General features: G+C 27.8%; 1 protein-coding gene across 4 annotated transcripts in view; it reads left to right on the forward strand.

Annotated features, from left to right (window-relative positions):
• Nucleotides 1–12,636: 12,636 nt before the first annotated feature.
• LOC122501328 (hepatocyte nuclear factor 6) overlaps nucleotides 12,637–26,504 on the forward strand; it is a 115,684-nt gene continuing 101,816 nt past the window's right edge. For all 4 annotated transcript variants that reach the window (XM_043610704.1, XM_043610705.1, XM_043610706.1 and 1 more), the window contains exon 1: nucleotides 12,637–14,162. In XM_043610704.1, the coding sequence (XP_043466639.1) occupies nucleotides 12,641–14,162 (1,522 nt within the window). In that variant the 5' untranslated portion in view covers nucleotides 12,637–12,640. The remainder of the gene's footprint in view (nucleotides 14,163–26,504) is intronic.

Raw genomic sequence — 26,504 nt, forward strand, 5'->3', positions numbered from 1 at the left:
AAAAATTTCACAAGAATTTAATTATTTACATATTTTTGATAAATTTCTTGGCAATAATTCAATTACTTTCAAAAATAATAAAATTTTTACAGGGATTCAATTATTTTCATTTTTTTTTTACTTTTCATTGCAGAATTTCAATTATTTTTTATAAAATTTTAATTGAATTCCTTGAAAAATGTAATTATTTTTTAAAAAATTTATTATAAATAGTAGGAAGAATTCAATTATTTAAAAATGTTTTTGATAAATTGAATTTTGTTGATTGTTGAGAATTGAATTTTAAGAAACGTTCAATTAATTAATAAATTATTTATTTTCGTATTTAAATAATTGAATTCTCGTAGAATTCTCTTATAAAAATTGAATTAAAAATAAATTTCAGTTAAAAACAAATGAATTTGAAAATCCTCAAAAAACTTTTTGAAAAATTATTAAAATTAATGGATTTATAGAAAAATTTTAGATAAATACACTAAAATGCAACTCGATTTTTTATATTTTTTACACTAAACAATTTTTAAAAAATTGTTTCATAATTTAATTTTGTAATATTTTTACAATATTCTGGCAACTATAAGTGCAAATAATTCTTATTCAACAATTTTGAATAAAAAAAAAATTTTGTTTTTAATTTCCTCGCAATAATTTAATTATTTTCATAAAAAAATAAATTTTTTTTTACAGAGATTCAATTATTTTCATAAATTATAAAATTCATCGCCGAATTTTAATTATTTTTAAAACAATTTTAATCCAATTTCTCGGAAAATTCTATTATTCTTAAAAATTTTATTAAAAATCGTAGGAAGAATTAAATTATTTAAAAATTTTTTTGATAAAATTCTTTATGAGAATTGAATTTTCAGAAACATTCAATTCTTCAATAAACTATTTATTTTTTTATTTAAATATTTGAATTCTAGTATAGAATTTTCTTTAAAAAAATAATTTAAACATGAATTGCAGTTAAAAATTCTAGATAATAATTGAATATTAAAGGCAATATAACGTGTATTTTTAGAAATAATTGAATTTTGAAATTAATTTTTTTGAAAAAGTGTAATTGAAGAATTTGCGAATAATTGAAATTCGTAAAATTGAATATTGTTAAAGATTTTTGACTAATTTCAAAATATTTTTGTTGACTATTTAATTCCCCACGTGGAAAAAGTGATAATATTTAATTATTTATTACATACTTGTATATAATTATTTTAATTATTTTCTTTAGTTCGTACACTGAAAAAAAATTATTTGACTCAAATAATCGATTAATTGACTATTAGTAATTAAATATTCAATTGAATCAAATAAGGGATTATTTATTGGAGTCAATTAAATGGTTCAATTTATATTTGCTTTCAATACTGAAATTATTGGTTTAAATACAATTTCTTTGACTCCAATAAATATTATTTGATGCAAGAAAATATCTAATTGATAATAGTCAATTAATCGATTATTTGAATCAAATAAAGTTTTTTTTCAGTGTATTTTAAAATAACTATTAAGAGTTTTATAATGTTGAGCAAATAAATATCACAATTTATTTATTATAATTTAATTAAATTAAATTCATAAATATACTAAATTACCAAACTTTTCTTTACATTTTTAACAAAAAATTTATTTATATTGTATAATGTCCGCGAAAGAAAGTTTCCCCCCTCGAAAAATATTGCGACTGAAATTAGTCATGTAAAAAATTTTTTTTGGATATTTTTTGGTACTTTGGTATTGTTTCTGGCACACGTTTAACTCTGAAATGAAAAAAAAAATATATATATATATATTTGTATATATACTATATATACATATATTCATATATATATATATGTGCGTGTATAATATATATATAACAATATATACATAAAAATTACTTGGTGTAATGTACGTGTTAGTACTTGGAGCGCGCTTGCGCAGAAATTTTGGCACGTGTGTGCGTGGTACATACATATCGGTCGTGCTTATCGATTATTTTACCCATGTGGAACTTTCCCCTATCCGCCATTTTGCCCCACTCGGCGTCGCGACGCCTGGTATAGAACGGGATATCGACGTTACATCGCAGTTCTCACCCTCCCTTAGAAAAAAAACCCCCTCCTATTACTAACAGGGAGTAACGGGGAAGTCACTTCCCCTCCTCCCTACTAGTGCGCGCAACCCCTTACAAGAGTCCTTCAGGGCTGGCTAATTTTCTCCTCTCTCTCTCAGGGTGCGGGTGCAATTTTACCCTTTTTACCATACATTTTTATTTTTTACCCGCTCTTCTATATTTTTCTTCTCCATTCCGGAAAAATAATTCACAATATCGAGCGTCGATCACTATTTTTTTTTCTAATCCGAAAAATAATTCACAATATCGAGCGTCGATCGCTATTTTTCTTTTTTAAATTCAAAAAATAATTTACAATATCGAGCGTCGATCACGATTTTCTTTTTCAATCGGAAAAATTATTCACAATATCGAGCGTCGATCACTATTTTTTTTTCTAATCCGAAAAATAATTCACAATATCGAGCGTCGATCGCTATTTTTCTTTTTTAAATTCAAAAAATAATTTACAATATCGAGCGTCGATCACGATTTTCTTTTTCAATCGGAAAAATTATTCACAATATCGAGCGTCGATCACAATTTTTTTTTATCATTATTAATTCAAATATTTATAGACGAATCAAATAATATTTATTAGAGAGTCAATTAAATTATTTCAATTTATAGTTTAATGAAATTATTAATAAAATAATAAAAATAAAATTAGTTAATAAAATTGAAAACTATATTGAAGTAATTTCAAAATAGAGAATTTTTTTTAATTTAAATGAATTTAGAAAATTTTGAAAGTGATGATGAAGGAGAGGGGGGGGGGGAGTGGCGAAGAGAGTGCATCGGGTAAGAGTGCAAGAGGTTGCACCCCTGATTGCCACCCCTGTGTTCCTTCGTTTTCAACCCTCCCGTTTCTCTCTCCCGAGTCCCTAGCTATCGAGTTCGTTACAGATCCCCGTTGCAAAGATCTCCACCCCTCACTCTCTTCTTCTCTTCATCTACAATTATATATCCAAGAGTCACATTGCGCTTTGCGCAACTCCGTCGACGTTGCTTTCCTTATATTTTCTCGCCACCAACCTCGTGCCTGTCTCGCAAGTGCGCGCTATACTCCCTTTACTTTACATACGTGTATATACACATATTCCTAGCAAGTATATATATATATACTTGGAGGAACAGGGACGGAATCAAATATCATTTTTTGTGGCAATTTTTACTATATATATATATATATTGTCTCTGACTTTCAAACGCAGGAATAATCTTATATTCCTTAAGGTGCTCCATGGGAATAGAGGAGAATGTTTTCAATCGTCGTTTCAATTTTAACCCACATTTATAATAATGCTTTTTACATGTGTCCCTCTTTAGTAATATTAACCCCCTCTTATATCCTGCGCGTGAGAATAACTTCTTTTATTATCATTTTGATCTTTAAGAACGAAATCTTATACACAGAAAAAACGATAATCTATATAATTTTAAGAAGCGCCTACTTAAATAGGAGCCAAGAATATTCTCTACTTAAATTAAGTGGAAAATATTCTTACAATAAGAATATCAATTTTATTGTAAGAATATTTCCTACTTAATTTAAGTGGGGCCACTTAATTTAAGTATATATACTTAAATTTTCAAAAACATTCAATTATTCAATAAATTATTTATTTGCATTTTATTTGTATATTTAAATAATTGAATTCTCGTAGAATTTTTTTCTAATAAAAGTCGATTTAACAATTAAAAATGAATTTCAGTTAAATTTTTAGAATTAATTTCAATTAATTAATTTAATTAATTAATTTGAATGTAAAAACAAAAAATAAGTCACTGATTCAAATCAAAGATCCTAAAGTTCTGAACGTTCAAATGAACGAAATTTATTTATTTCTTCTACAAATTAAATTTTTATTACAATTATTTTGCGTCACTATCTAAAAATTTAATAACTGAGTTTCTAACCGTAAATATTTCAGTTTTTAAATTTTTTGTGATTAGTAATTTATAAAAATATCTTCAATAAAAAATATTTCGCTCATTTGAACGTTCAAAACTTGGAGATCATTCAAATCACTTAAAATTTTAACAGATCCAGATTTGGAGGAGTAATAAATATAGGAGAAAGAATCAATTTATTATTACTCCTTAGTCCTTACAACAATTCTCTAAATTTTAAACAGTTAGAAATTCATAATTATTTTCAAAAGCAATAAAAATCTTCACCAGATATTCAATTATGTTGTAAATTTAAAAAAATTCTTGTTAAAATTTTAATTATCTTTATAAATAATAAAATTCATCTCTGAAATTTAATTATTTTCATAAATTGCAATAAAAATCTTGGCAAAATTTTAATTATTTTTCAACAATTTTCCTCAATTGTGTTCAAAAATTTAAAAAAAATTCTAGTCAAAATTTCAATTATTATTATGTTTAGAAATAATTTAATTATTCTCCAAAATTCATAATTATTTTCATAAATTGCAATAAAAATCTTGGCAAAATTTCAATTTTTTCAAAAATTTTCCTCAATTGTGTTCAAAAATTTAAAAAAAATTCTAGTCAAAATTTCAATTATGTTTAGAAATAATTTAATTATTCTCTAAAATTCAATTATTTTCATAAATTGTAATAAAATTCTTGGCAAAATTTCAATTATTTTTCAAAAATTTTCCTCAATTGTGTTCAAAAATTTAAAAAAAATTCTAGTCAAAATTTCAATTATGTTTAGAAATAATTTAATTATTCTCCAAAATTCATAATTATTTTCATAAATTGCAATAAAAATCTTGTCAAAATTTCAATTATTTTCAAAAATTTTCCTCAATTGTGTTCAAAAATTTAAAAAAAATTCTAGTCAAAATTTCAATTATTATTATGTTTAGAAATTATTTAATTATTCTCCAAAATTCATAATTATTTTCATAAATTGTAATAAAATTCTTGGCAAAATTTCAATTATTTTTCAAAAATTTTCCTCAATTGTGTTCAAAAATTTAAAAAAAATTCTAGTCAAAATTTCAATTATGTGTTTAGAAATAATTTAATTATTCTCCAAAATTCAATTATTTTCATAAATTGTAATAAAATTCTTGGCAAAATTTCAATTATTTTCCAAAAATTTTCCTGAATTGTGTTCAAAAATTTAAAAAAAATTCTAATCAAAATTTTAATTATGTTTAGAAATAATTTAATTATTCTCCAAAATTCAATTATTTTCATAAATTGTAATAAAATTCTTGGCAAAATTTCAATTATTTTCAAAAATTTTCCTCAATTGTGTTCAAAAATTTAAAAAAAAATTTTAGTCAAACTTTCAATTATATTTAGAAATCATTTAATTTTTCTCCGAAATTTCAATTACTTTAAAAAATTGTCCTCAATTATGTTCAAAAATTTTTAAAATGTCGTCTAAATTTCAATTATCTTTACGAATAATAAAATTTTTCTCAATAATACAATTATTTTCATAAATAATAAAATTTTTACAAGTTTTCAATATTATTGTCGTAAATAATAAAATTCCTTTTAGAAATTCAATTATTTTTATAAATAATAAAACTCATTGTAGAATTTCAATTATTTTTAGTACAATTTTAATCGAATTCCTCGAAAAAATACTTAGAATTTTGATTAAAATTCGTCAAAAGAATTCAATTATTTAAAAATTTTGTTGTAAAAATTCTTTATGAGAATTCAATTTTAAGAAACATGCAATTATTCAATAATTTTTTTTTGTATTTAAATAATTGAATTCTAGTTGAATTTGCTAATGAAAATTAATTTAAAAATGGATTTCAGTTAAAATTTTACATTAACAATTGAATATTAAAATATTACGGATTTTTTTAATTATCTGGAGTTTTTAAATTCTAATATATTTAATTGAAGAATTTACGAATAATTGAAATTTGGAAAATTGAATTGTAAACAAATGAATTTGAAAATTCTCAAAGAACTTTTTCAAAAATTATTAAAAAAAATGCATTTTATAGAAGAATTTTAGATAAAAACACGAAAAAAAAAATTAATTTTGGAACAGTTACAAATTATTGCAGAAATTCAATTATCTTCAAGAGTAATAATATTCTTCGGTAAAATTAAATATTGTAACAAAAATTTTCAGCTAAAAATTTGAACATAAAAATTTTTTTTTAAGTTAATTAGAATAATTTCATTTTTAGAGGAATTCGATTAAAACAGTATTAAAAATAATTGAAATTCTGCAATAAGTTTTATTATTTATGAAAATAATTGAATTCCTAAAAAGAATTGTATTATTTATGAAAATAATTGAATTCCTGAAAAAATTTTTTTTATATATGAAAATAATTAAATTTTTGCTAAGAAATTTATGACAAATTTTTTGTAAATAATTAAATTCCTGTGAAATCTTTACTATTTATGAAAATAATTAAATCTTTGCGTAGAATTTCATCAAAAATTTTTTTTAAATAATCCAATTCTTTTGGAAAATTTTATTAAAATACTAGATATTGAAAATTTTTGAAAATATAATTGAAATTTTGACAAGAATTTTATTAAAATTTTTGAAAATAATTGAATTTCAGAGAAGAATTTTATTATTTATAAAGATAATTGAAATTTTGACAAGAATTTTTTTTAAATTTTTGAACATATTTGAATTTTATTATTTTTGGAAATAATTGAATTTTATTACTTTTGAAAATAATTGAATTTCTAATTGTTTAAAATTTAGAAAATGGGTGTAAGGACTAAGGAGTAATAATAAATTGATTCTTTCTCCTATTATTATTACTCCTCCAAATCTGGATCAGTTAAAATTTTGAGTGATCTGAATCAGTGACTTACTTTTTGTTTTTAAATTGATTTGAGAGCCAAAAGTTAGTCACTAATTCAAATCATTTATAATTTTAGTTGATTCAAATTTAAAGAATAATAATAATAATTATTGTCATTTTTATTATTATTATCATGATTTTTATTATTGTTTGTTGTGTTATATTATCATCTGTTATATACGATGTAAGATAATATTGAAAATATTCGTATTTAATTCTTTGAAGCGAAAAATTTTTCGAAAATAAAATATTCAATGGTGGATTCGAAAGAATACCTTTGCCGTGAAGGGTTGTAAAGAGAGAAGAAAAAAAGGAGTAAAAGAGAGAGAAAAAAAAGAAGAAGACTACTCTAGGAAACATCAGCTATTCTTTTTTTCACGTGTGTATTTGTGTGTGTGTGTGTTGGTAAAAAAAGAGACTTACACGAGTTTCGTCGATTTAAAGTGTGTGAATACGCCTTAGAGTATATGGCATAGAGAGAGAATGTTAGGGAACAAGAGGGTGCAGACTGCGCGGGGAGACCACAGTAGACCATCAACCAAAAGGATCGTTCTTATTTCTTGTAACGCATCTTTGTTATCGCTCACGCTATATATTCGCTCGACCAAAATTCGAAAAGGATTTCCTTATAATTATCTATATATTTGTATATTTTTTGTATTTACAAATATGTATTGCAATTATATCTATATATTTAGAACTCTTTCTCTCTCTCTCATTCACTCACTCTTCTTTTTTTGTTTTGATTTTTTTATATTGTATTTATATAACGGCTACACTGAAGAAAAAATTTATTTGATTCAAGTAATCGATTACTTGACTATTATCAATTCAATATTCACTTGAATCGAATTTATTTAATTAATTATTATTATTTATTAGTATTATTATTATTAATTTCTTTAATCAGGGTTGCCACGCAACCCTGATTTTTGAAACTAAATTTTAAAAATATTTTAATAACTAAAATTCAATTATTTTTAAAAATTTTAATAAAATTCTTGGAAAAGTTTTTATTATTTTCAAAAACTATCCTCAATTCAGTGATTTTTAATATCTACTACTTTAATAAAAATTCCTAAAAGAATTGAATTTGTTAAAAAAAATTTTAACGCAGACGTTTAATTATTTTCATAAATAATAACATTTTCTTACAGGGATTCAATTATTTTCATAAATTAATAAAACTCATCGCTGACTTTTAATTATTTTTAATACAATTTTAATAGAATTTCTCGAAAAGTGTAATTATTCTTAAAAATTTTATTAAAATTTATCAAAAAATTTCAATTATTTTAAAAACCTTAATTCCTATATTTTCAATACATTTTCAATTAAATTTCTGCGTAGAATTAAATTATTTTTTAAAATTTTGATTAAATTCTTTGTAACAATTCAATTTCTTTCAAAATAATTTAAACAAAATTCTTCGTAGAAATTTAAATAATTTCAAAAATTTCTGAAAATTTAATTACTTTCATCAGTGTCTACTATTTGAATAAAATTTCACAAAAAAATTCAATTATTTCAGAAAAAAAATGTTGATAAAATTCATCTCAAGAATTTAATTATTTTCAAAATAATATAATTCTTCGCAAAAATTCAATTATGTTTAGAAATTTACAAAAATTCTCGTCAAAATTTCAATTATCTTTATAAATAATAAAATTTTTCTCCTAAATTCAATTATTTTCAAAAATTTTAATATAATCCTTGGCAAAATTTCAATTATTTTCAAAAATTTAATAAAATGCTCGTCAAGTTTTCAATTATCTTTATAAATAATAAAATTCTTCTCTAAAATTTAATTATTTTCAAAAATTTTTTTAAAATCTTGTCAAAATTTCAATTATTTTTATAAATGATAAAATTATTTTCAAAAATTTTAATAAAATTCTTGGCAAAATTTCAATTATATTCAAAAATTTTCCTCAATTATGTTCAAAAATTTAAAAAAGTTCTTGTCTAAATTTCAATTATCTTTATAAATAATAAAATTCTTTGAAATTTAATTATTTTTAAAAATTTCCAAAAATTCTCAGCAAAATTTCAATTATATTTATAAAAAATAAAATTTTTCTTCAAAATTCAATTATTTAAAAAAATTTTTTATAAAATTCTCGTAAAAATTTCAATTATCTTTATAAATAATAAAATTTTCCCCGAAATTCAATTATTTTCAAACATTTTTTTAAATTCATTATAAATAATAAAATTCTTCTCTGAAATTTAATTATTTTCAAAAATTTATAAAAATTCTAGTCAAAATTTTAATTATCTTTATGAATAATAAAATTTTTCTCCAAAATTCAATTATTTTCAAAAATTCTAATAAAATGCTTGTCAAATTTTCAATTATTTTTAAATAATAAAATTTTTCTCCGAAATTCAATTACTTTCAAAAATTTTAATAAAATTCTTGGCAGAATTTCAATTATTTTTAATACAATTTTCATCAAATTTCTCGAAAAATGAAATTATTCTTAAAAAGTTTATTAAAATTTTGTCAAGAGAATTCGATTATTTAAATATTTGTTGGTAAAATTCTTTATGAAAATTCAATGTTTTGAATTAAAATCTTTGAAAATTTGAACTTTTTATACTTTTAATTAAGAGAGCTGCAAAATTAATTTTTTTTAAAAACTTTAATTGAATTTTCTTTAATTATCTGGAGTTTTTAATTTTTAATATATTCAATTGAAGAATATCAGAATAATCGAAATTCCGTAAAAATAAATTGGGGGCCGTTCAAAAAGTACGTAACGCTTTATGGGGGAGGGGGGGGGTCAAGCTATTTGTTACGGTCAGCAGAAAAAATGGCGCTAATGTATACAACGTTGCGTTACACGGGGGAGGGGGGTCCAAATTTCCGAAAAATAGCGTTACGTATTTTTTGAACGGCCCCTTGTAAACAAAAGATATTTGAAAATTCTCAAAGAAGTTTTTCAAAACTATTTTTAAAAAAATTGAAGAATTGATTAAATATTTATTTAAAAATAAAGTTCTTCAAATCATTTAACTTACTTGAGTCAATTAAATGGTTCAATTAATATTTGCTATACAAATACTGAAATTATTGGTTCAAATATACCATTTAATTGACTCAAATAAAATTTACTGGATTTAAATAAAAATTACTTGATTCAATTAAATATTTAATTGATAATAGTCTAGTAATCGATTATTCAAATCAAATAAATTTTTTTTTCAGTCATGGATCAATTGTGTCGAAACGACACGAAAACAAAAAATTGTGTCAGTGTCGAACCTTGATGAATACGCAGAATATTGTATATTCAAAATATTTTGTTTTTGCTTTGTATTTATATGTCTTCATATACGCTACATATAAATACACAGTATATATATATATATATATATATATATATATATATATATATATATATATATGGAAGGTCTAGATAATCTGCGCGCGACTCTCATCTTCCCAAACGTTCCGAATAGCCGCCATTATAAATATACCGCACGGAATTGTACCTATATTGATTTCTTTATCGACGCTTTGACAATGTTTATACACCATATGGTATAGTTTCCTGTGACATATGGTTGTTTCTCTCTAACGCAATGCATTTTTGGCTTGTTCCGCTTCTACCTTTTTCTCATTCTTTTCGAAAAATGGGCAATTATCATTTTTAACAACAATTACCAAGGGATCGTTCATAAACTACATAACCCCTATTGTTTTTGGGCAAATTTTAATATTTTATTAGTAACTATTTAATAATTATTTAGAGGTTGTTTATTAACTACCTAGCCCCTTTTTTATGTAACCCCCCACCCATGAAAATTTTAACGTTATTTTTAGTCATTTTAGTTAGAAACTACGACCCCCCTTTTTTTAGTGGAAATTTACCCCCCCCCCTCACTTTTTTAATCTTAGCTTGAAACCCCTCCCCCCTCAAAAGGCTTCGAGGTTTAGTAATAATTATATTTTTCCTGTTAGAAATTAAATAATTACGAAAAAAAACTATTCTACTTTGTATTTTGCTCGAAGGGCATGTGAAGGTTATGATTTTTAAATGAAACTGCCATGACTTTGAAATGCCCTTTTAAGTCGATGTTGACGTCGATGAAATTTTTTCCATTGAATCGCATATTGATTTTGACTTCTTTAGGGTGATAAATAGTATACACAACAAATTATTATCCGTTGAATAGTAGATAATTTTTTGCCTTAAAAAATTAAAAATAAATTTTTACGGCTGGTCGTTAGTTTTTCTAGGAAACATTTAGGTTGTATAAATATTCATCCCTTTCTCCTCTAAGAAATAGAGAAAAATCGGGGGCAAAAAGGGCCAAGAAATTCTATAGAAAAATCAGTAAATGTGATTGTCAATCTAGGATATCGGAATCAAAGGGGGGTCGGTCGTTATAGTGGGTGTTCGTGAGTCGATGTTTGTGCTCGAAGTATCGGCGCATCGAGCAACGGTGGTCACGAGGTATCGGAAAATCGATAGAAACCTGACTGACGCCAGCAAATGCGGTGCAAGTAGTGGTGGATTGCCAATGTAGTAGTAGCAGAAGAAGTAGTAGTGGTGGTGGTTGGTGAGATGGTGGCGGCGGTGCTTTTGCCTCAATGGTGGGGGTGAATCGCGCGTTGTCACTTTTGCTCGGATGTGAGAACGAAACGGTCCGCTGGATCAAAATTTGGGTGTTGCGAAAATTTCCCTCTCCTATAATAATATATTAAATAAATAAATAGTTTTTCTTTTCGGTTATTTCTCGTTTTTTATCGAATTTTTTTTTGGTTCGAATTTAGTCGCTGTTCTCGATTGGCGGTCGATTATCGATAATCAAGATCGGAGCTTTTCACGATCGTCGCGCTTCACGTGCATTGCCGGGTAAGCTTGTGAGAGGGAGAGAGTGGGAGGGTGGAAGAAAGAGACCGAGAATCTGCGGCGGAGAGAGAGAAGAAGAGAGAAAGAGAGAGAGAGAGACGAAGATTAGTGATGACGTGAGGCGGAAAAAAAGAGATGAAGAGATAAAAAAATTGTAAATAAAGAGTGTAATTTTGGCAAAAATGGTGGGTGGTCAAAAATAGAGACTGAAAAGTGTTGCTGGGGTAGGTAGATAAATATTAATGGTCCGTGTGTGACCGGTGAGGACAGGAGGGGAGTTTATATTTTAAAGAATCGAGTTTACACCTGGACCGAATTTTGTGTTTTTCGCGTTGACGAGAATCAGGGTGTTGGAAGTTTTTAGGAGGGGTGAAGAAGGGAGAAAGAAGAAATAAGAGGGGTACGGGGGCACACGAGCGTAGGGCTGTCTCGGGCACCGGTGGGCACGGAGTAGCCTGCCGCTACAGAGCGGCACCCCTCTCTCCTCTCCTGGGCTTCGCACTCACTCGGGTGCAGAGTGTGCGCTCACTCGCTCCGCGTATGTCATGGGCGCACGGTGGATGACAACGAGAAAGCATCAGCCTCTGTGGAACCGGAGATCTATGCCGATCCCGGGGAAAAAGTGTCTGAACGCATTAAACGAGAGCGACATTCAAGGTGAAATTTGTTATTGTTACGATAGTTGTAAGTGGAGTTATAGTGGAGGAGTTTATCACGTGTTGGCAGCAGTTGCCGGTGCCGGACACGATAGCTATCAGCTGAGCTGATTGGAAATCGAAGGTCGAGTGAGTGAGTGAGGGGATTGTGTTGTGCACGCCGGTGGTGTCGCGAGTGTCTATAGTTGGAGGTGAGTGTCTTGCACGCCTCGCGAGTGCGCCACCCGAACTAGATGTGCGTAAATGGAAGGTATAGAGGACATAGCCGATCATCAATCGCATAGCGAGCAATTACTGGACTCGGTCGATTCTCCAACGGCGATTTCTACGCAGGGCCGCATTCACAGGGGGGGTGGTGGTGCGAATGGGAACTGTGTCGGTGGTGCTGCTACTTGTAGTGGTGGCGTTGGAGGAGGAAGAGGGGGTGGTGGTGGTGGTGGTATCAGTGGTGGTGATGGTGAACGTGGAAGAGGTGGGGTTGTTAGGCACCACGAGGGTGGTAGCAGTGGTGGGGGCGAGGTTATGTCCGGCTCGTCGGCTTCACAAAGTCCCGACATCGCGTGCGCGAGAATCCCGCTGGAATTGTTCGCGGCTGGTGCGCTCGGCTCCGTCAAGGAGGAGCGAGACCTCGCCGCCGCGGAGGATCTGTCTTCGTCCCAAGAACCGCCGGCGGGTCGGCCGAACGCGAGGGAGTCCCTCTCGGTCATCGTACCCCCGCAGGACGTCGACGTCGACTCGCGGGACGCCGAGTCGGAACTCCTCAGTCCTGGCAAACTTTCGCCGACCTCTGGCATTAGTGTTTCCGTCGCGAGTATGATCGACGCGACGGATTTTAGGGCGATGCAGCCGGAGCCAACGTATCAAACCCTGACCTCAGTGGCGGAGAGAATGTCGCCGCCTGGTTTCAGTCCTGGATCTTCGTACGCCACCTTGACGCCGCTTCAGCCGCTGCCGCCAATCTCGACGATGAGCGACAAGTTCGCCTATGGAGGGCACGGCGGCAGTGGTGTTACTGGCAGTTTTGCCGTCATGCAAAACAACGGCCTCGGGAACATCGGCCTCGGAGGCATGGGAGGCTCGCCTTACGCGTACGACAAACTGCCTTCGATGGGAATGTCGCCTCCGCACAATTACCCTTCGCCTGGCGGAGGTCTTCAGCCGAGTCCTCTCTCGCCGCAGAGTGCTTACAGTCAGAGTGCTCTGAATTCACCTCACAAATCGGCGAGTCCGCACTATGAGCCAGCTTTTTTACCCAGGTTGCAGCAGAGTCCCGCCGCACTGAGTCCGCCGTCGCCTCCGGTCTCGGTGGCACCCAGTTTCGCGCCATCTCACCATTCCCCGACCGCACTCTCGGTGCCGGCTGCCTCACCACCTCCTATGCAGACGCAGCTTCAGCAGCAGCAACAGCAGCAGCAACAACAACAGCAGACGATTCAGCAGCAGGCGATATCACACACGCAACATGTGCAACACACGTCGGTCGTCATGAAGACGGTGTCAACGGCGGGCAACGGGGCCGGAGAAGTCGAGGAGATCAACACCAAGGAGCTCGCCCAGCGGATAAGTGCCGAACTCAAGAGGTATAGCATACCTCAGGCGATATTCGCCCAGAGGGTCTTGTGTCGCAGCCAGGGCACCCTCAGTGACCTTCTGCGCAACCCTAAACCCTGGTCCAAACTCAAGAGTGGCCGGGAGACCTTTCGACGGATGTGGAAGTGGCTCCAGGAGCCCGAATTCCAGAGAATGTCTGCCTTAAGACTTGCAGGTTAGTCCCTTAATTACGGTTCAATGAACCTTGCACCCTCTTTTCAAAAAAAAAAAGAAAAAAAATAATAAAAGAAAATAATAACAACTAATCTCAACTAGCCGTTTATAATAAATAGAGAAAGCACCAGACACTGATCGGCGGAGTATCTCGTCACATTTGTTTTTTGCCTGTACCTGTAAATTTCCTCTAGACGAGTCGCTATACGCAATAATCGTCTGAATTTTCCCTCACAAAAAACGCTCCGCACTAATTTCGTCAATTTTTTCATCTATTAAGAAAAAATACGCGATTGCATAACTAAATCACTGATTATAAATTTTTCTTTTATATCACGAATACGTTCAACATTTTCCTTTGGGGGCAAATTAAAATATGCAAAGAAAATATGTTTAAATACGGTGATAATTTGTGTACAGTATAAAAATCAACATATGAGCACTTTTCTTTAACTGTAAATTCTAATAGGTAAAAATTTATTTTTCTGTTCTTGATATCAATAAATTAAGACAATTATTATAATAACTCTGACGGAATTAATAAAGATAGCGATTATTGCCCCTCATTGTGTAATGATGATACAATTATGCAACGAGGTGTTAAATTGAATGCAAAAAAAGAATACACAAATAATTCAGTAGTGAAATAAAATGATCGTGTGCAATCAAATACGCAGTTGAACTTGGTATTTAACTATATGAATCTACTTTAATAACCAATGACGGAAAGCACTTGTACAAAAAACAAAAATTATAATACGCAATTTAATTTTCATGTTCTTTAAAAATTTGATAATAAAAAGTCAGTCAGTGATTCAAGTATTATTTTACTAATAAGATAGTTAATAATTTATTATTTGTTAAATTTGTTTTAGTTCAATTTACTTTTTGGTTAGGTAACTAATAAAAATAACTCATTTTTTGGTAACTCATTCAGTTAGTGAAATTTTACTATTTTCGTAGTTACTTTGTACTAATAATTACTTATTTAATTAGTTGTTTTTTCTACTAATTCCAGAAGCAAAATGTCAGTTACGATTTTACTAATAATTAGTTATTTTTAATTAATACACTCAGATTTAGAGGGTAAAAGGAGTAATATAACATAATAGAAAGATTAGAAATAAAAATGTAGCTTTGTAATTTTTTTAACTATTTTTTTATTGTTTTTTTTTTTTGTTTTTTAATTGTCATATTACGAGAATTAAACCGAATTGTTTATTATTATTCTTTCTATTAAGTTTTATTCTTTTATTATAAAATACAACCAACTGATATATTCAAATAACATTATTACAGTTTTATGTTGTTGTTTTCCTACTTATCTTTATTGTCGAACATGATTCTTATCTAAATATGCAATTTTGATCATTTATTGTTTTTGATAATGATGCACATTTGTATGGATTTGATTATATTTGGAAAAAGTTTCAAAATAGAACCAACAGGTTTCGTTTGTTGTTTTTAAATTTTGTTGTTGTTTATTTTTATCAAAACAAATAGTGAATTTTTACAACTATAAAATAAATTTAGTTTTGTATTAATGTTTCGATTGTTATAGTAAAATTTTTTGCCTCTTGTGTTTAATTTAATGTTTTCATATTAAAATTTCTATAATATTATTCTAATGTTACTCTATTGTTAGTGTATTCTAACTTTACTGTAACTTTACTGTTACCCGACTGTTACTCGACGATTTTTTTTATCAAAAAAATCTTTTAAAAAAATATTGTATTCTATATGAATAATTGTATTTCAACAATTTCTAATTTTGGATAACAAATTTCAATATTTTTGAAATAGACTTGAAATATTACAGAAAGTATAAAGTTAAATATTCCTAAACTAATTCTAATATTTTTGATAAAGAGTTTAAATATTAAAGAAGGTAAAGTTATATATTCTTGAACTAATTCTAATATTTTTTATGAAGTCTTTTAATATTATTACAAATAAAGTAAAATATTCCTGAACCAAGTTTAATGTCACTAAAGAAAGTTTAAAGTTTAAAACCCTTTTGTTCTAATTTGACATTCTTTTTAATAAAACTGCAAAATTCGCAATGTTTTTAAAAACGAATTTTTTTAAGTTATAATTCATCTCTGATTTTCATGTGCTTTAATTTTTAGGAAATTAATTATTGCTTAGGAGACAATTGCTAAAATATAACATGAATTAGAAGCAAAAGTAAAAAAAATCATCACATTTTTTCGTTTTCGTTTTTAAAAATGTTGTGGACGTTTGCTTTCTATTTTTTTTCAAGTGGTAAAGAAAGTTTCAGGTTGCAAAAGAGTGTTTAATAATATAAAGGAAACTTTAATGTTACCAAGGAAAGTTTATCGTTACCAAAGAAGGTTTATCGTTACCAAAGAAAGTTTATCGTTACAAAAGAAATTTTAATGCTACAAAAAAAGTCTAATGTTACAAAAAAAGTTCAATGCATCAAAAGAAACATTAATGCTACTAAACAAAGTTTAATGCTGCTAAACAAAGTTTAATGCTACAAAAGAAAGTTTAATGTTACTAAAGAAAGTTCAATGTTACTAAAGAAAGTTTAATCTTACCAAACGATGTCAAATGTTATTAAAACAAATTCTCTTAAAATTAAAACTTCTAAATTGGATCTACACTGTAAAATGCAACTCTTACTTTCAGTTCACTTTTGACTAAAACCGTTTACATTAGAAACATTTTTTACTGGATCTTAGCCTTTAGAGTATTATTTTAAGTCCTCTAAAGTTATGACTAAACCCAAAGTTTTAAATTTAAAAATAAGCTAAGTTTTAATCATTTTGGTTTTAAGATGTAAACGGTTTCAGACTTTGTTTTTTCTGCGTAATGTTGCTGATCTAAAATAAGTTGTTGCTGAACAAACATCAGATGTTGGTCCAGCAACATAAATTACAGTAAATGTAAAAATGAAGCCTGCAACATAAAAAACAACACAAAAATTTAAAAGTAGAGTCGACAACATAAGTTACAGTAAACATAAAAATACAGTCAGCAACATAAATTACAGTAAACATGAACATAAATTCAGCAAAATACATAAAATATTCTGCAAAATATATAAAATAGATAATATACTGCTGCACAGTACATCATATACTCGAAATTGAAAAAGAAATGCATCGAAACTCTGAAGATTGTGTTGAACGTATTCCAATGATTATTTTCTTTGAAAACAACCAAAGATTTGAAAAACGAACAACATGAAAATTATGAAAATTGTAAAGGCGTTTTATTGCACAGTAACCAACTTGCTTTTGCAAATTGTAGGCGTAGTCGTAGACTTATATACATATATATCTATTTATATAGGGGTGGCTCGTGAAGGAACACTCGACGTGAATAGGTTTCAGTATATAGACAAAGTAAAATGTATTATATATAGAGAGACACGAAGTGTTCGGGAGTCTATGGGTGATAACCATCAGATAAATGATGATCACACAATGAGGAATTGAGAATTTCATATGAAACGCGTGCGACATGTTTTGAAGAGCGCGAAAAGCGCACACGTGGTTTCCACGTGGAGAGATAGAGAGAGAGTTAGAGAGTGAAAGAGAGAGAGAATGAGAGAGAGAGAGAGAGAGGCGTTCCCTTCCATATCATTCAGAGATAGACGCGCGGAATAACACTTTTCAAATTCAACATCCTTTACCCCAACATACACAACAGCACGTAGTATTGATCGTGGTCACGCGGTGTGACGAGATTCGCGCAGACGCGACCTCGACGGACGCCATCACCATGCCTCCGTCGCCACGCTGCTATGTCACCCCTTTCTTCAACCCCCGTTGTCTTTATCTGCTCGTCCCTAAGCGTCCATCATACTAACGCATTGTAAACTATGTAACCCGTGTCCTTAATAATAACAACTCCATGAAGAAACTTCTGTATATTGAACACTTTCTTTTTTGATGAATACATTATTATTATTATTAGTGTTTAATAAATTAATGAGGCTTGTTTTCTTTCGAGAAGGTTGGGAATTCTTTTCAGGGAAATTTATTTTTCAAGTTTGAAATTGAGGCCTTTATGATTAAATCTTTTCTTTTTATTATTTTCTACTTCTTGTTTTAACCTTTAGAGGGCCGGTAAATTTTAGTTTTTTATTAAAAAAAAATTTATAAATAAGAAGTCAATTCCATAAAAAGATTCGTTAAAATAAATGGTGGACCATGGCCATCCCGGACCTCTAAAGATTAGACTGGCACTACTCTCTAAATTTGAATCAGTTAAAAATAACTGATTTAGAAGCAAACAGTCAGTCACTAATTCAAATAGTAATATTTCTACTGACAATTTGTTAAAAATAACTGATTGTTAGTTAACACTAACGGATTGTCAGTTAAAAATAACTGATTGTTAGTTAAAAATAACTGATTGTTAGTTAAAAATAACTAATGTTTCAGTAAATTTTTTTTGACTGATTCAATTAGTCAAGTTTAACTCATTTTTCAGTTATTTTTTTACTGAAAATCAAATATTTTTTTATTGAAAATCAGTTGTTTTTAACTGATTTAGAAGCAAAAAATCAGTCACTGATTGTCAGGTCGTTAAAACCATGATTTTTAACTGATTCAAATTAAGAAAGTACTTTTTGGAGTGTTTCTTAATTTATTTAATTTGTATTTTTTCTTCTAATTTGTATTTTTTAAGGTCCCTTGAAGTTAGCGTCGACACTCAGTGCTGAAAAATATTTTTGTACAGGGAAAATAAAAAAAAAAGAATTTTTGTAAGGTTTTAGGTTAAAAAAGTGCCTTAAATTTGTTTGCATCTTCCAAGGTGAATGAATAAAGTGAAGTTAGCAACATTTTTGACTCTAGAAACTCCAAAAAATAGTTTTCGACGCTGAAAATCGACGCCAATTTCAAGGAGGTTTTTTTTATAACAAAAAGTAATTTTCTATATTAGAAATATCAATTCTTGAATTAAAATAATTCCAAATTCGTTGCTGTACAGTAATATTCCTAATTTTTTGATCGTTTAAATGAACGATATTTTTTTACTCTTTTAATTTGTATTTTTTAAAGTTCCTGAAGTTAGCGTCGAGCACAGCATCGAAAACTATTTTTTAGTGGGTTTTTAGAGATGAAATTGTCACTAATTTTCAATTCTTTTTTTCACCTCGTTAATTAAAAATAAAGTGCACTTTTTTTTTAACCAAAACTCCTGAAAAAATTAGTTTTCTTCCTTTTATTTTTGCGAAAAAAATCTTTTTCTACGCTCAGCGTCGACGCTAACTTCAGGGACCTAATTTTAAATATTCAAAGAGAAAAAAAATTTCATTCATTTTATCATTCAATTTATTTCAGTTTAACAAAATTTTTCTTTCAAAGAAAGTTTAAAAACTTTCTTCGATAGAAAAAATTTTGTTAAACTGAAATAAATGTTTAGTTAAATCAAATAAATGTCGATTTTTTTATTTCGTTTTTGTCTCAATTTGATATCCTTAGAAAAACTGCGAAAAAAAAATATTTAAAATGACTTAAAACTTTTGTTTATATAACAAAACAGTGTATTTGATTTTCCTGAAGTTTCTCAAGGCACTTGGTTAAAGTTCTCTAATTTTCCTGAAGTTAGCGTCGACGCTGAACGTCGAAAACAATTTCTGTTTGGGCAAATTAAAAAGAATTAAAGAAATGTTACTGAGAATTTAGGTTAAAAATGTTTTCGGAACATTTTCTTAAGCCCTTAAATTTTTATTATTAAAATTATTATTATTAATATCATTATTAAAATTATAAATTTTCGCATATTTAAAAATTGCAAATAATAATTTTCGACGCTGAGCGTGGACTCTAATTTCACGGAAATAAGTTTTTTAAGTATTAAAAAATTCTCAACATTCAAATAAAGTTTGTTTTTTTGATATTTCAATGTTTTCGAAAGTATTTTAATTTAAAATTGTATTAAAAATCAAAGACGTAAACTTAAAATATTTGAGAATTAGAAACTTAACTTTTTGAAGTATTGTAATTTTTTTTAATTTGTGACGCATGATTGTTATTATAACAAAGCTTGAAATTAAAAAAATAAATAAATTTCGTTCAATTAAACGTTCAAAATTTAGGTTCTAGACGTTCAAATGAATAAAAGTCTTTTTGAATATTTTCAAAAATTAAATGCAAAATGTTCTGAAAGTTCAAATAAAGAAAATAGTTTTTTTCGATATTTTAATACTCTCGAAAATATTCCAATTTGAAATTGTATTAAAAATTAAAGTTATAGAATTATTTGGTACCAAAAATTTGCATCAACTTATGATTTTGGAACCAAATTTTTAAGAGTATAACATTTTTACGAATTGATACCAAAAATATGGATTGAATCGTAAGTTATTTCAAATTTTTAGTATCAATTCTTTTCAATTTGATGCTTTCAAGTTAACAGTAAAGAGGAATAATTTCTATTGTAGAACAAGAATAATTTACTTGGTAAACAAAAGGTAAAATTCTTTGTTTTAAAAATTGAATTTACTCTTCTATTGTAGATATTTTCCTTCTTTCGAAGGAATAACTTTATTCTTCTTATTATTCTTCGATTATTCTTTAATTCTTTCGAGAATAATTATTTTATACTAAATATTTTCGCATTGTTTTTGATTTGAGATTTTTGTATATATTACTCTCTATATTCTATAAGAATTAATATTACCGCCACTATAGGCGGAATCAATGTTTCTTGACCTTTCTTAACACTGTTCTATATGTGTATTGATTATCTTCTCAGGATTCATATCGTAATGTGTGAGTTCGCAGAGTTTAACATTTATGAGTATTCGACTACTTTACTGCTGTATTTGATAATTGTTTTTAATTTGTTGGCACAAGGTATGATGGTGGGTTATAGATAAATCTTCTCGGTAAAGATAAATTCCTATATGCTGGGAATTTAGGAAGGTTCAACAACTTGTTGTGTAGGTAGTGAAATATTTTCTGTTTTGTTTACTAATATATCGGTTGCGACAGAGGGGGCAAAATATAATTTTAGGTGTACGTTTATCGAAAATTAGTATACAGTTTCCTAATCGGATTAACGTGGAGAATATTGATGTTTGATATTTTCTATTCCCGCGATACAAATCTTCTTTACTCGGAGTGTTGTCGCTTTTGATAGGTGTGCATATTTCTAAAAGGTAATTAATTATTAATATTTAGTAATTAATAATTAATAACATTAAAATAATATTGGATAATTAATAATCGAAAATAATAATTAATAGGAAATAGTTCAGTGTCCAAAAATAGTTTTGTTGCAAACATTAAAAAATAAAACAATTTTTTTAAAGTTTTAGAATGAATAATTAAAAATAGGTGATAAGTAATAATTAATAATAAATAATGAATAATTCGATAGATAATTAAATAAAATTATTAAAAATCTTCAGATATGTATCTTTTGAGTTCTAAAAAGGAATGGAGGAATTGAACCAATTTTTAATTATTATTATTATTTATTGAAGATGTTAATTAGTTGAGGAGGTTGATTGAGAAATGAGAATAAGGAGATGGAGAAAGAGAGGAAAAAGGGAAGAAAAGAAAAGTAATAGTAAAAGTAAAAGGAAATTAAAAAGGAAAAGAAAAAAATGATGAAAAAGCTAAAGAAAAGCTATAAAAATGAGAAAAAAAGAAGAAGAAAACAGAGAATGAAGTAAAAAGAGTTAATAAGAAACAATGCGCGGTAGGAAGGGTTCGGTCCAAAACCCTTAAGATTAGAATTCAACATTGTTCCATACTCGTCTCCGCAAAGTACTTGAAGTCTCATTAAATCACTTTCAAATAAAAATGAAAATATTGCTATTAATGAAAACGTTTCTTGCAGTGCAATAACACTTTTCTCAATATGATTGAATAATGCAGAGAAGAAAATTGTAGAAATTCTATTCTTTATAATCGTCTTCGATTTTTACTGGAATTTTTCGGATTTTCTTCTTCTGCTTCTTCTTTTACTTCAACATCATCATTATCAACATTTTCCCCAAACTTTAGGAACTTAAATAATTTCTTCCCTTATCGAAAAAATTTAACAAAGATCATTGTCTTCATTTTCAACTTTGGTAAATTTTTTTATATTATTATTGGTGAAGATGATGATAAAGATGATAACAAGAAAGATAATGGAAAAAATTCTGGTATGGACAATGATAAAGATGATAACAAGAAAGATAATGGTAAAAATTCTGGTATGGACAATGATAAAGATGATAATAAAAGTAATAGTAAAAATTCTAGTAAAGATAACAATGAAGATAATGATAAAGAAAATAAAGAATATTGTGAAGATAATAATAAAGATCATTGTAAAGATAATAATGAAGATAACAAAGAACATTGTAAAGATACTAATGAAGATAATAAAGAACAATGTAAAGATAATAAAGATAATAGTAAAACTAGTGGTAAAGATAATGATAAGGACAATAGTAAAAATAAAGGTTAATATAATAAAAATAATAGTAAGCATTATGATGAAGATAATAGTGAACAGTCATAATGATAATAGTAAACATACTGATGAAGATAATGATAATAATAAAGATAATGATAAAAAATCGGGTAGAAATAATGATGATAATGATGATGATGACGATAATAGAAGTACAAATAAAGATTATGATAAGGATAATAGTAAAAATAATAATGGTTAACTTAATGATGAAGACAATCATAAAGATAGTAGTAAACCTACTGGTAAAGATAATTATATAGATAATAATAAAGATAATGGTGAAAATTCTGGTAGAAATTATGCTGAAAACAATAATAAAAGCAATTTAGTAAAAATCTTGGTAAAGATAAGGATAAAGATAAAAAGAACATTGTTAAGATAATAAAGATAGTAGAAAAAATTCTGATAAAGATAATAATGTAGATGTTAGTAAAAATACTGGTGAAGATAATGATAAAGATAAAAAAGTACATTGTAAAAATAATGATGAAGATAGTAGTAAAACTATTGATAAATATAATAATGAAGACGATGGTAAAAATTCTGGTAGAGATAATAATGAAGATGTTATAAAAAAAATACTGATAAAGATGATGAAGAAGAATACAGTAAAAATGCTGGTAGAATTAATGATCAAGATAATAATAAAGCTAGAAAAGAAAATTGCAAAGATATGATAGAGATAATAGTAAAAAATACTGGTAAAGATAGTGATAAAAATAGTAACGAAAATTGTGACAATGTAAAGTTATAATAGTAAAGAGAATAAAAAAGCAAGTTTACCTTGTGAGCAAAAAACTAAAAATAAAAATAATTCAAAGTTAAAAAATACAATGTTTACATAACTACCGATAGCAAGATATGTATAGAAATACAAGCCACTATTGATTGTATGTGTACCAATAATTGATGCTATTATCGATTCTAAATTGTAATAATTGAAACCATTATCGATTGTTGTTACAATCAATAATTGCAAGCATTGTCAGTTGTAACCAGTATATTAAATCAAAGTTCACTCACTTTTATGTTAATATTTAATATTTTATAATTGAAAAGTATTGACTTTTTAATTATAAAAATTCTCCTAAAGTTTTGAACGTTCATCATTTATTGATATGTTTACAATGTTCTTGATTATCTTTATTGATTTGTTTACAATGTTCTTGATTATCTTTATTGATATGTTTACAATGTTCTTGATTATCTTTATTGATATGTTTACAATGTTCTTGATTATCTTTATTGATATGTTTACAATGTTCTTGATTATCTTTATTGATATGTTTACAATGTTCTTTATTATCTTTGTTGCTATCTTTACAATGTTCTTTATTCTATTTATTATTATCTTCATTGTTATCTTTACTAGAATTTTTACTATTACTTTCATTATTATCTTCATCATTATCAATACCAGAATTTTTACCATTATCTTTATCTCATAATTTTTACCATTATATTTTATTATCTATATCATTATCTTTATCGGTATGTTTACTATCATTTTTATCTGGATGATCACTATTATCTGTATCAGAATGTTCACTATTATCTTTATCAGAATGTTCACTACTATTTTTATCATTTCATTTACTAATAAATTAGTAGAAATCACTACACAGAAAAAACGATAAACTAATTTTAAGAAGCGCCTACTTAAATAGGAGCCAAGAATATTCCCTACTTAAATCAAGTGGGAAATATTGTTACAATAATAATTAATCTTATTGTAAAAATATTTCTCACTTAATTTAAGTAGGGACACTTATGTTAAGTAGGGAATATTCTTGGCTCCTATTTAAGTAGGCGCTTCTTAAAATTAGCTTATCGTTTTTCTGTGTAGATTAGACATATTAGACAAATATTCCTGGACTGTTATTCTAGTCGAATATTGAATCTTTAAGGAAAAAAATTGTAATTTTCGTCGCAGTTTTTAGATGTATTTTAAAAGGCATAATTATATTCGAGCGAATGATTTTCTATCGCATGTTATACTGGCTGGTAGAAGCGAGCACTAGAAATTCTCCTCTCCTATTAAAGGGGCGCCGGATGGTCCTTGGTCTGGTGTATACCAGGCAATATGCATGTTATAGTCCATTGGTGTGCGATCGCACTGAAGAGTGTAGACAAAGTGAACCTACCTTGAATAGAGGTGGGTCTTTTAGTGTTCGTATATAAACGTGTATGTACATAGAGTGTCTATATAGATTTACGTGTGCACGTGTGTCTGTTGGAATGACGTCACCACCCCTTGCGATATCCACATCATATGTCGTATAGGGCAAAAAAAAAGAGAAAAAAAGGCTCGGCAGGGATATAGTGCTTTCAAGAAATTCAGAGGTTTCCAACTAATCAGGCCCACACTTTCTGGTTTTCTTCTTTACACGAACATTGTATAAATATATTACAATGGTTTTTGTATCACGTTCCTAGTTTGGATAGATTCTTTTTTGACGACCCTTTTTTTTATTGATAATGTTGAATAAATTTATCCTGTAGGTTCTAAAATCTGAATGATAATTTTGAAATGTTCTCATTTCAGAACTTGGTTTTTTTTCCTTTCTTTCTTAGATTTTGTTTTCTTTTGTTTAAGAGACTTTAATTATATTGTGTTATGTACATCCAGAAAAAAAGATATTTGACTCAAAATTTTATTAGGTTCAAATAAATTTTATGTTCAAAGAAATTTTGTTTAAAATAAAAATTTAGTTTTGAATAAACTTTTTATTTATTCAGTGTTGTCACTTGTGGTGGAAAGGGTGAAAGTCAGACAAAAGGGAAAATTAGTCTGTGAAATGAGAGAAAATTCAGGGAATTTTTATTAGAACTACTGGAAAAATATCAAATTTCTTAGAAATGCTACGAAAATTCTTATATATAGTTCTTTGTGTGCTTTGAAAATCTTGAAAACTTTAAACTCTTCTTGAATTTTATTTCTCACTGCGTTAAAAACTTGTAAATTTTCAAGTCTTCAAAAGAAATCTTTAATGTTTTTTCCATTCCTGACAATAATTGAATTTTAAAAGTATTTTCATTGAATTGTTTTTTTGTATGTTGAATCATTGAATTTTTGCAGATGTTTCTAAAAGTTATAATAAAAGTAAAATAAACATTTAGCGGAGAATTGTAATTAAAAATTCTTAATTGTATTTTGAATAAGCTGGGGTCGGAATTTATTAAAAATAATTAAATTTCAGAAGCCTCGTTGTCAAAAAAGGAAAATTAAATATATATTTTAAGGAATTGATTATAATATTTATTATAATATTTATATTATAATAATTTAGTTCGTATATTAATTAATTCTGAAGGTTCGCAGCTGATCAGAAATTTCATTCAAGTGTTATGTAATAATATATATGATTCATTAAAATCGAGCATAAAGGGTATTCAGTGCATTTGAAAATGGACCCTATTCAAAATTTGCTTATATAAGGATTCGTCTTCGACAGTATTTGTGTTATTTTGCGAGTAAATTATAATCACACGTGCAAGTATATATTTGTTTTCTGACTATATATATATAATATATATTATGACATTTCATTTTCATTCCATACTTAAACTGTAATTAGCAATTAAAATTTTGTATTATTATTTATTCCGAGTGAGAGTAAAATAAAAGAACATTTTACTTAAAACTATAAATTAAATTTTTCATAACTATAAAACATGAAGATATCGATAACTCCGAGTTCGGAGTGATTCGACTCGGAGTGATCGATTTCTTCATGTTTTATAATAATGAAAGATGACCGAGTGATAAAATTATTTACAATATTCAATTATTATTTACAAGAATTTTTAACTAAAATTCTTCATTAAATCAATTATTTTTAATAGTTTTCGAAAAAGTTATTTGACAATTTTCAAATCCATTTGT

The sequence above is a fragment of the Leptopilina heterotoma genome, unplaced genomic scaffold, assembly GCF_015476425.1.
Source record: "Leptopilina heterotoma isolate Lh14 unplaced genomic scaffold, ASM1547642v1 Lhet_209, whole genome shotgun sequence".
NCBI lineage: Eukaryota > Metazoa > Arthropoda > Insecta > Hymenoptera > Figitidae > Leptopilina > Leptopilina heterotoma.